General features: G+C 42.7%; 2 protein-coding genes across 4 annotated transcripts in view; one reads left to right on the top strand and one right to left on the bottom strand.

The window, feature by feature from the left end:
- Positions 1-4: 4 nt before the first annotated feature.
- Positions 5-2,869, bottom strand: cyb5d2 (cytochrome b5 domain containing 2). 2 transcript variants are annotated; one of them, XM_084374150.1, is made up of 5 exons: positions 2,508-2,869; positions 2,107-2,247; positions 427-613; positions 182-304; positions 12-92 (listed from the first exon to the last, which is right to left on the bottom strand). In XM_084374150.1, the coding sequence occupies exons 1-5, from the start codon at positions 2,758-2,760 to the stop codon at positions 14-16; spliced, it is 783 nt and encodes a 260-aa protein (XP_084230276.1). In that variant the 5' UTR covers positions 2,761-2,869; the 3' UTR covers positions 12-13. The 2 variants fall into 2 exon arrangements, with proteins under 2 accessions (XP_084230277.1, XP_084230276.1); XM_084374151.1 differs by having other exon boundaries at positions 5-304.
- A 99-nt stretch (positions 2,870-2,968) lies between these two features.
- zzef1 (zinc finger, ZZ-type with EF hand domain 1) overlaps positions 2,969-10,844 on the top strand; it is a 35,119-nt gene continuing 27,243 nt past the window's right edge. For both annotated transcript variants that reach the window (XM_084374148.1, XM_084374147.1), the window contains exons 1-13: positions 2,969-3,499; positions 4,182-4,326; positions 4,442-4,636; positions 4,788-4,971; positions 5,106-5,305; positions 7,329-7,539; positions 7,631-7,747; positions 8,962-9,140; positions 9,384-9,482; positions 9,582-9,673; positions 9,780-9,925; positions 10,184-10,289; positions 10,397-10,618. In XM_084374148.1, coding sequence (XP_084230274.1) covers positions 3,092-3,499; positions 4,182-4,326; positions 4,442-4,636; positions 4,788-4,971; positions 5,106-5,305; positions 7,329-7,539; positions 7,631-7,747; positions 8,962-9,140; positions 9,384-9,482; positions 9,582-9,673; positions 9,780-9,925; positions 10,184-10,289; positions 10,397-10,618 — 2,304 coding nt within the window. In that variant the 5' untranslated portion in view covers positions 2,969-3,091. The remainder of the gene's footprint in view (positions 3,500-4,181; positions 4,327-4,441; positions 4,637-4,787; positions 4,972-5,105; positions 5,306-7,328; positions 7,540-7,630; positions 7,748-8,961; positions 9,141-9,383; positions 9,483-9,581; positions 9,674-9,779; positions 9,926-10,183; positions 10,290-10,396; positions 10,619-10,844) is intronic.

The raw sequence follows: 10,844 nt of genomic DNA, 5'->3' as shown, positions 1-10,844 counted from the left end.
CACTGAGTTTTCTTTATTCTTCCTTTTTAATTATGCATAAGTTGATCCAATGATTCACCAGCTGAAGTGTCCGTGTTTTCCTGAGTTTTATGCTGTAAAAAAAGTAGGCCATGAATAGGTCCATTCAGACTAGAACTCTCCAACAAAGCATGAGTCAGCATGTGGAGGGCAGCCATCATACTTCAGCAGGTTGGGGTCTTCCTCTGCTGCAGATGGATCTTCGACACAGACACAACGAACGCCACTGGAGCCTGGAGAGAAGAGCTTCCGTGGGACACCCGTCCAGCTTCTTTCCACTCCACCGCTAGAGAGAAAAAAAACACGTCAGTCCTGTAAATCCTTATGACAGGTATGCAGTACATCACCATTGCTTCATGTGGTTTTCAAGCATATTAATATTTGATTGAGCCAGAACTATTTCCATACCTCTTAGTGGAGCACCAGACTCTTCCTCCCCTGTCAGCACTCCACTGTGAGTTGCAGGCTGGGAAGCGTAACGTTTCAGCTTCAGTCTGGGCCTTGATTTGCCGGCCCTCTGCCAGTGCTGCTTCTGCCTGTAGCAGGGCCTGTGTGGGCTGCCCAGTCTCGCTGTAGAACCGGCCTATTACCAGACCTGAAATTCAATATAGAGGCTGGTGTTTTACAGAAGATGATGATGGATGTCCATCAATAAGGAGAAAAGAGTTGGAATACCAAAATTACACATCAGTCATTAATTTTACTATTCAAAATACGACAGATACAGAGAAACTCACTTCACTGCCTCATACTGTATTTTCTAGAGTTGTCCAAGCATTGTAAGTAGGGCTGCAACTTAAAATGAATTTCATTTTTTATTAATTTGTCAAATATTTTTTTAATCCATGAAACCAAAATGACGTCCTCAAATGTCTTGTTTTGTCCACAACCCAAAGATTTTTACTTTACCGTCACAGAGATTCATCAATTAATCTTTGCAGCTGTAACTGTAATAAAAGCTCAATGTTTCATTTTTGAAAGACCCATTCATGGCTATTTATTTCTGGTGTTAAGGCTCCCTACTGTAGTACTGTTGAGGAATCAGAAAATGATCTTAAATTGACGATTGGAAATTTTATGCAAACAATGTCATAGAAGTAATGTTTTTCTTCAGTTAAAGTAGAAATCCAGTTGTCTAAAAATATTGCATCACACGTAAAAGTCATGAATTCAAAATGTTACTTAAGTACAGAAGTATCTTCGGGAAAATGTACTTATGGTATCAAAAATCAAAAGTACTCACTATGCAGAATTGCTCATTCACAGGTACTTATAGAAGATTGTATTAGGGCTGCAACTGTTGATTAATTGATTAACTGATTAGTTGTGTGGTCTATAAAAGGTCTGAATATGGTGAAAATGTTGTCAGAGTTTCCCAAAATTCAAGATGATGCCCTCAAATGTCTTGTTCTGTCCACAACCCAAACATATTCAGTTTACTGTCAAAGAGGAGTAAAGAAACCAGAAAATATTCACAGTCAGGAAACTGAAATAAGAGAGAAAGAGAGAAAGAGAGTTTATACTGTTTTCTGTAAATTACTCAAACTGAATAATCAGTTATCAGTTGCCATCAGTTATAAATAGTTGGCAATTACTTTATAGTTGACAACTAATCGATTAATTGTTGCAGCACTATATGATATTATTCTCTTTTAATTACTAAATACTCCATGTAAAAGCATTTGATAATTTGAGATACTTTGCATACTGCTGGGTAGATTAATAGTATAGTTGTGCATCGTATCATATATGCATTAGTTATTTTCATGCAAAAAGTAACTGGTAAGAATCAACTAAATACAGGGGAGTAAAAAGTACTATAGCTCCATCTGAAAATAAGTGGAGTTGAAGTATAAAGTAGCATGAATTGGAAATACTCGAGTAAAGTCCAAGTATGACCAAATGGCACTTTGCACAGTACTAAAATAAATATACTACACGTAAACAAATTATTGTAATAAAGCTGAACTGAATCTGATCTTACAAGCTGCTTGAAAGGTCACCACTGACTGAAGATTGTTTAGGAAGAAATGCACCAGCTGTACCAAAAGATTAAAATGAAGGAGCCGTGGGAGGATCATCACATACCTACAGCTTTATAGTCCCTCTGATAGAAGGCCAGCCAGTCATAGAGGGCCATCACCTGCAGTGGGGACAGACTGGACACATCATCTGACAGGCCACCTTCACTGAAGTCCCCTGTGATGAAGGCCAGAGAGGCATCTTTGCCTGAAATCAGAGACACACATACAAAGTACAGTACAGTAAATATGATACTAATGTACTACAGCTGTTTATGTGCTATTATTAGACTGGGATTCATGGTCCTGATTTAGGTTTGTTGAGGGGTTTGGGTTGTTAATGAGCATCAGACAATATGTGCCCAGTGACATAAGATTAAACATTAAAAGATCCCTCTGTGCTTTATTACAGACTGTCAGGTGTAACATTAACGCAATGAGGGCGATGAAGGACAAGCAGGTAATCACCTGCCATAAAGTGATAAGCACCACCAGGTCCATAGTGCTTGTGTCCCTTGTGTACATCAAAAACTTGCCCCAGGATAGCCAGGTACAGGCCCTTGCTGCCTTCTTCCCCGTCGTACTGTGATAGTTCACGGGTGCTCAGGAGCCGCGCAGGGGGCCCCGGGGCCGGCTCATTTCTGAATTTAAAGGACCACTCGGGGGGAAGTAGAAACAACGCTGCCACTGATAAAAACGCGACAAATACATAGCTTAGCATCTTGCTACTTCAAGCGTTTTAACATGTGAGCGTTCTACGCGACGGTACGTTACCTCTCACTGAAAAACAGCCTCAATAAGCACGGCTGTGTACGTTACATCCATGACAACAGCGCAGGTGCTTCCGTGAACGATAACGCCACAGCGCGTGCGCGAACTCGCAACGTAACGACAAGTTGACGTACAGTACGTCAATGCGGTAGTAGTGAACGGCAGCTCTAGCTGTAGGTTAGAGCACAGAGGTCTGTGTTCAGACCGGTACAAACGTTTCAAACCTGACACCCACAGGGCCGCAGAGATTTCCGGGGGAGTCTTAGGTCGGTGAAACAAACATGGGGAACGCCGAGAGTGGCTGCGGTGGAGGCAGCGGCGACGAGGAAGACATAGAAACTGAGAGCCCGGGCTTCGCGGAAGACAGTCCGGCCTCTGCGGCCACTGGCGTCGGAGGCGGCGGAGGCTCCGGTTCTGCTAGAAGCGGAAGGGGATCGAATAACGTGCCCGTGCCCACCGGCGGGCCACCCAGCCCCGGGGTGCTCTTGGAGCAAGTGAAACTAAGAGAAGCGGCGGCTCGCATTAGCGACTCAGGGATCGCCATTCAGGAGTCTGTCCTGGCCGGGAACGAGGGTGTCCTGGTGCGGTGGCTGGAGGACCGGTTGAACCGAGGAGAGGAGTCCGTCAATGTGGAACAATTTTGTGAAATGTTGGAGAGCAGAGATGCCCCGAGGGATGAGTGTGAAGAGGTATAAAGCCACAGAAAAGCAAATGAACCTCTCACAAATCATGAGAAATGCCATTAGCAGGACTGTCGTGTGAACTCTTGTATTGGTATGGAGGTAAAACGGTTTATCGCTGTGGCCATGCCCATTTATGATGACTAATGAGTACACATGATTGCCCACTGAGGTCATGTATGGTATCCTGTAATCTTTACACTGATCTTAATGATGACCATGAATTAAGACATAGCTATCACGATTTCACCTGTGGATGTCAGCCTAATGTCGCTGGCTTGTCAGCTTTGGCCTCCTGTAGCATAACTCCCTGCTTTGTTGGCTGACATCTGTTGTTGCAGATGAATGGGTTAACTAATGATTGTGTACTTTAGTCTGCGTCTGGCTTTGTGTGGGCAGACATGGAATGCCACAGCTATACTTTAAACACTACATGCTACAATGGGGCATTTTAAAAATCCACCCTCTGTGAGATCCAGAGCTACCACCTGCCTTTATACTTCATAAACAGATATAAAATATTCATAACTCAATAATAAGCAGTAGAGGTGGTTCTCACTGTGGGCCCTATAGATACCAATTGTGCGGCCAGTTGTGTTTTAATTATATCCCTGTATGTTTGCGATGGTGGGCAGGAATGGGAGTGATTGTGTCAGTATGTGAAGTGTCAATGTCTCTGTCCCCATCTCAGGCCTTTGGACAGTTCGATGCCGAGGGGGATGGGGTGGTGGATGTGGAGAGCATGCTGATGGCTCTGAAGAACTCCAATGGAGCTAATCTAAAGGGAGAGCTGAGTCATGTGATAAGACAGCTACAGGCATGCTCCCTAACTCCAGGTAGGAGATGTGATTTGTTTATCAGGATCAACAAGGGCGACCTTATTTGAATAGCTGTTGTCAGCAGGCTGTAGATGAGTTAACCCTCATTGTGTGTCTGTGTTTTCTCTCACAGGTTTTGTTGACATATTCTCCAAGACCAAAGACCGGTTAGGGGCACACGCCTCTAAGATTCTTAAATTCTTACACAGGAATCGTATTCCCAGCAGTGCCATCCCTTTCCCTATTTTAGAGGGCTACAACAGTATCTGCACCATGAGGTCCAGTGTGGTCCAGGACTTCTTGGAATTTCTGTTGCAGAAGGAAAAAGGTGAAGACCTTAAATAAGTTTAACTGTACATTTCTGAATGTTTTCTGGTGTATTTGAAGAATACGACCACACTCAAGACATATTTAGTATCCATCTCTCACTGCCGCACACCTTCCAGACAGTCGTCCTAATCTGCTTTTCTCTGTTTCAGATTTAGATATCCAGTACAGAGCGGAGCTGGACCGGGATCCAGAGGTTGACAAGGTAAAGGTGGTTACACAGTGCTACAGCTCAATAGAAGCTTCATCCAATGTTGCAGACATTTACAAGATGACAAATGGAGAAACTTCATCGTTCTGGCAGTCGGATGGCAGTGCGCGTTCACACTGGATAAGGTGAGGACACCTGCTCTGTAGAATGTGCCTGATTGCTTTGCCGTTGATCATCATGAGTGCCCCATCCTCGAATAGCATTGTTGATTACATATGATACATTTTAAGGTGTTAACTCATCTCTTTTCTGTTCCCAGATTGAAAATGAAACCAGATGTGGTTCTGAGACGTCTGGCCATTGCAGTGGCTTCTAACGACCACAGCTACATGCCTCAGTTCGTCTCAGTAGCTGTTGGGAAGAACCGGCGTTCCCTGCAGGAGATCAGGGATATCCGCATCCCCAGCAATGTCACAGGCTACGTAGCTCTCTTGGAGAACGCCAACATCACACACCCCTGTGAGTCACCACCTGTCAGTCTGTCTGCTCAGCTGACTGTTCATTTATTTTGGGCTTGTGTGTTCTTTCGCTGATGGTTTAGGAGAAAACTTTGTTTCTCATTTGCACCCCTCCGGTGAAGACGGCTTCATTGAGTTCATAGATAGTTGAGTGGTTAAATGCCTCACTTTTGTATCCACTTGCAAGCTTCCATGAGCCTAGGATTGCATCTGGCTAGAATCAAGGCATCAAATCCAGGCACTGGTGTGAGTTTTTTGTTTTGTTTTTTAGCAGAAAATTAACTCAGGATTTCCATCTTCTGCCTTAAGGACCATCTGTGTAGCCAACAGGTTACACATTCACCCAGTGCTGACCCATAAATCCTATTTTCATCATCATGCCAATGTGAACATGCGTGATAAACACATTGTAAAAGACTAAAATGCAATATATAAGAAAAATAACTCTATTAACATGCACCATGCATTCACACTTAACTCAGCATGCTAACATTTGACCTATCAGATGGAGCCCTAGATACGTTGGCTATGCATTCACACCATTTTACCAATAAAATGAATCCCCAGCTAGCTGTCCGCTACCCTCAGATTAACTAGTGTCAATTTGGTTGTGACTGCAAGGTTGGCTAGCACAATGGCTGAGGAAGGAGATAAGATATCATATGGGCATTTAAATGATTGTTGATTTATTGCAAATCATATTGTCATCGCAATATTGTGCAATGTTCTTGCACGCCACTGATTTTCCTCATGTCATGCAGGCCTACATTCACTTCCTATCAGAAGTCAGGTCAAATGTATTTATAATGCTCATTTATAAACAACTCATGTTGACCAAAGAGCTATACAGACCTAAAAAATCAGGGAAACGGCACAGGTCCAAAATCTGCCCAGCTGGAGGACTCAAGCGCTAGGGAATTAAAGTAAGTTTTGAGCCTGGATCTAAAATAGTCGATGGGGGGGGCAGATCGAAGTTAGATAGAGGTTGTCAAGCCACACAGAAAAGCAAACATTTTCACTCTCTGTTTTCGTTAAAAGATATGTATATATGTGTAGGAGATTAAAATCAAGTGAGAATCGATTGAGCCAGGCAGCTGAGATCAAGGGCAACGGTCAAAAATTAGCAGAGGTTCAAATAATGGTGGCAAACATTCAGATTTAGATGTTTTTTGAAATCAGCCCTCTGGTTTGCAGCTCTAGCTACAGGCTAAATCAGTCACAGTGCTGTATTTTGTAAATTATAATGTGCTTCCTAGCAGGGAATGATTTGCTCAATCCCAATGAAGAAATTGAAATTCATTGGCTGGCTTTGCATGGTCATTAGTCATGGTTAATAGTAGAAGTGATATGTTACCGCCGCCAAGGAGGTTATGTTTTCAGCCGTGTCCGTTGGTTGGTTGGTTGGTTGGTTTGTCAGCAGGATTACACAAAAACCACTAAACGGATTTCCTTGAAACTTGGATGGAGGATGTGTTTTGGCCCAGAGTAGACCCCATATACTTTTGGTGTATATCCAGATAAAGGGATGGATCCAGGGATGTTTCTCACTTTCTTTAACATTAATAGAGGGTGTTTTTGAACACTTTTATGAATTTCTCAAGGGATAATGCATGGCTCTTGATGAAACAATTTAGGAGGCTGGTATCTTTGAGTAAGTACAATTTAATGCTGATCCTAATAAAAATCAGATCTGGCAGATTTAAATTTGCTTTCATAGAAGGAAGTCTTTTTTTTTTTTCAGCTGCTCTACGGTAACAAATAGGGATAGAAAGTTGCAACTACCACCAATGTGCAGCTGCGATAATGGGGATTCAAAAAGGTGCGAACAGTGATTAAGCTTGATTGAGTTAAAGGGCCTTGGCGGAGGTATGCACTCTACTGAGTGCCATTGTAGTTTTATTTGTGTCTCCCTTAATCAGCATCTATTTCATGTCCTTCTCAGAGGACGAGCAGCCATTCATGGCATTTTTGCATCATGTGTTCCATCAGTGGGCTAACTACATTATCTCTTCACCAAACCCCAGACATCCAAATCAACATCAAGCGGTGCCTGAGCGATGGATGTGACACACGGATTCATGGCTTGAAGACGCTGGGCTATCAGATTACTAAGAGTAAAGAGGTGTCTGTTTCCGATGCTTCAGCCATCTGGTACCTGTCTCTCCTCACCTCCTTGGTCACTGCATCCATGGAGACGAACCCTGCGCTGGCTCAGACTGTCCTTCAGAGCACACAGTAAGATTATAGTGTGTCAGTTCTTAATGCACTGAGTTAAGTCTGGTGATTTGGATCCTGAGGGTTTTTTTGTGTGTTTTTAATCTCCTAGAAAAGCCTTACGGCACATGCCACCGTTGTCCCTAACGCCGTCATCCACAGAGTTCCCCAAGTTCTTCTCTTTGAACATCCTGGAGGAGGTGGATGGATTTCTCCTCAGGATAGCAGAGTAATGACCCGCTGCAATTACACCAACACACTCACCCATCACTGCCACACTGAGCTCATTATGTTGACATCATCACAATGAAAACAGACTAAAACCAAAGTATTGATTTAGTGGGCCCATGACACACTGTTTCCAGTCCATTTGTGTACTGTAATCCTTCAGTGGTGGTCATGGTCTTTATCAACAACAGCAGCAACAATATGGCTGCAATAATCAGTTTTTATCAGTTTAGAGAGATACGTTTTTGGCATCATTACTGGAGCTTTTTGCAGTTAATACATTTACTACTATAGGAAGATGAGTCCATAAACCCTCACACAAAAAGCATTTTGCTATAAACACTAATGTTTTAAAATTGAAACAAAGTGAAAATAGTGTCGATACACATTATTGTTTTTTCAAATGTAGTCTTCATTTTGTGTTTAGGAGAGACACCAGAGTTGTCAGGTAGCCTATTTGAACCAGACTCTTCAAGAGTAGATTATGGATAACTACTCTATTGAACTGAATAGTTTTGGAAATAGTGTTTGCCCATAATCTGTGTTAGCCCAGTGTTAAAGTGGTAAAGATTTCTGCTTAAAAACAATGTGTAAATAAATCTTTTCAAATAAATCTGGTATCTGAGGGCTTCCAGAGACTTGGATTCAACAGATGAGCTTTATGGTTTTATGGTTGTTGTTTTTGTTAATGTTTTAAAACAAGTCCTCATCTACTTAAGTGCTACAACATTGTTTTGCTGCAAAGCTCCAGAAATAACCGTTCCTTTAATGTCATCTAGATTGTTTCTGAGAGATGTTCTAGTCAATTAAATCTCACAGATAAATTCCCAGAATTTCTTAAAGTAGTTTCCTTGTAAGTGACAGGGGAACTACTCCTTTTCTTTGTGCAAATTATACGTTCTAAAGTTCAGCTGACATATCTGGCTTCAATAGTCTGAGGGAGATAAGTAATGCTCTGTGGACAGCATAGACAGCAGGAACAAATTCCGGTGACTAATAATGCCATCTAAGAATATAATTTCAAGACTGACTTGAGTTGACATTTAAACCTATCTTTAAAGATGTGAGGGAACATTAAAAGTTATGACCATGCATGAAAGTTTAATTATGTGGCCAAAAATACCTTTAACACTCTGAAACAGAGACACAAGTGATGATTTAATATGCCTGAAAGCACCTCAAAACTAACATGTTTGTGTCTTTGCTCCTGTGTAGCTGCTGTGTGAGTCCTGATGCAGAACTGACCCTCCTGGCCTTTGCCCTGGCCAGAGGCAGTGTGGCAAAGGTGCTCCAGGCCCTGTCCTGCATCAGCGATCATTTAGAAGCAGAGTACAAGGCCTCGTCCCTCATCGTGTCGATGGCCTCCGTCAGGCTGCGACTGCTTAATCGCAATGGTAACGCTTCCAGCCCTTCTTTACTCTCATTCAGACACGGACATTTGAAACCATAGTCTTAGGAGAGAAAGTGCTTGGCCTACACGGAGTAGATGCATTAGTGGACTGTGCAATGGAAAATTGTTAATTCTGTTTGCTGCCTCTCATTTTAGGAATGAAATTAGAACCCAAATGGAAAATTATCAACTGATTAACTGTGGTGTCATAGAAAATGCATTTACAGTGATTTATGTCTCATTACAGGGAGGCCTCTCCAGTTGCACCTGCAGGCCTGTGATGTGAAGAGTAAAGAGGAGAAATCGGGACCAGAGAACATGCTCACAGAATCCTCCACTGGAGACGGTACGACTGACTCATCAATGATCAATAACATGGAGTTCATACTCGGGCTTAACTTTGAACATGCTCTCAAGTGAAACTGGATGCATTTGTTCTCCAAAGGTTTTCTCACAGAAAGTGGCAAGAAGAGAGCCAGTGTGATCCTGTCCACAGAGGACCAGAGTAACTTCCAGGTCACTCAGATGACGATCAAAGTGAGCATCCCATTCGATTTCACCATTTCATTGAGAAGTTTGGTAACACAGACAGTGACAGAGCATGACTGTAGATGACACTTACTGTCTGGTGTGTGTGGTCAAGGTGCGAAAAGGAGCCATTGGAGCAAAATGCGGCTTGGTGTTTGCATACAAGGACGAAGATCCTTTTGATGCCGAGAAACATTTCAAGAGGTTCAAGAAGTATGACACGTGGGACTACAAGGACTACAAAGAGTTTGTACAAGACAAGTAAGGATCCATTTATAGCCGTCTCAATATTATTATTAGAGACATTTAAGTGTGCTTTTGTGTTTACAACTTGACAAGCCTGTATTGAGAAAAGCCTGATATTATTAGTAAATAAGAACACTTCAATCCTATCTAATAAGATAATACAAACTCAGTAAGGTTATTTTGCCTGAGTTATGGAGCCCCTCAGCAGTGTTGGGGTCTGCCTTAATATTTTACATGAATGGCTGACACACCATGCTGTCACCTGACCTGCAGTGTAAGGATTCCGGCACAGTCAGAGGACGAGCCGATTGGCTGGTTTGAGCTGGAGAATGATTGGAACGATGCGGAGATCAAGCTGCAGCAGTGTCGCGTTGCGAAGGTACATTCTGCATCCAGTTAAGACACATTTCATATGACCCCTCAATCAGTTATTCCTGAACACTGTTGTCAAACAGAAATGACGTTTAATGTGTCCTTGTCTTCCAGTTCATGATGGTGAAGTTCCTCTGCACCAGGCAGGACTGGGTTGCCGAGCGCCTCGGAGTGCAGTCCCTCAGCTTCAGTGGTTACCTGTGCCCCGGGGCTGAGAGGCTCGCAGACCTGGACGACCTCAGTCCAGAGGCAGAGAACTTTGACCGGGATGCTGTGCCTGGCCTCTGTCTACTTAACAAGACACTATTCTTCATACAGCAGCTGACACGAGACATGGTAACTAGTCAGTAAACAATAACAGAATGCAATCATTTGCAAACAAACTGTGTTTACTGACAACAGTTTCACTAAATGTTATACAATTTGTGTTTCACAAAGTGGTGGTGGCAAACGACTGAGTCTTTTGAGGATACCCTTTTTATACTCAATCATGATACTATCACCTGTTATCAATGAGCCTGTTTACCTGTGGAATGTTCTAAACAGGTGTTTTTGGAGCATT

Source organism: Pagrus pagrus (assembly GCF_965226575.1).
Source record: "Pagrus pagrus genome assembly, chromosome: 14".
Lineage (NCBI taxonomy): Eukaryota > Metazoa > Chordata > Actinopteri > Spariformes > Sparidae > Pagrus > Pagrus pagrus.
The sequence above is the reverse complement of the archived record's forward strand: the minus strand, read 5'-3'. Positions and strand labels throughout refer to the sequence as shown.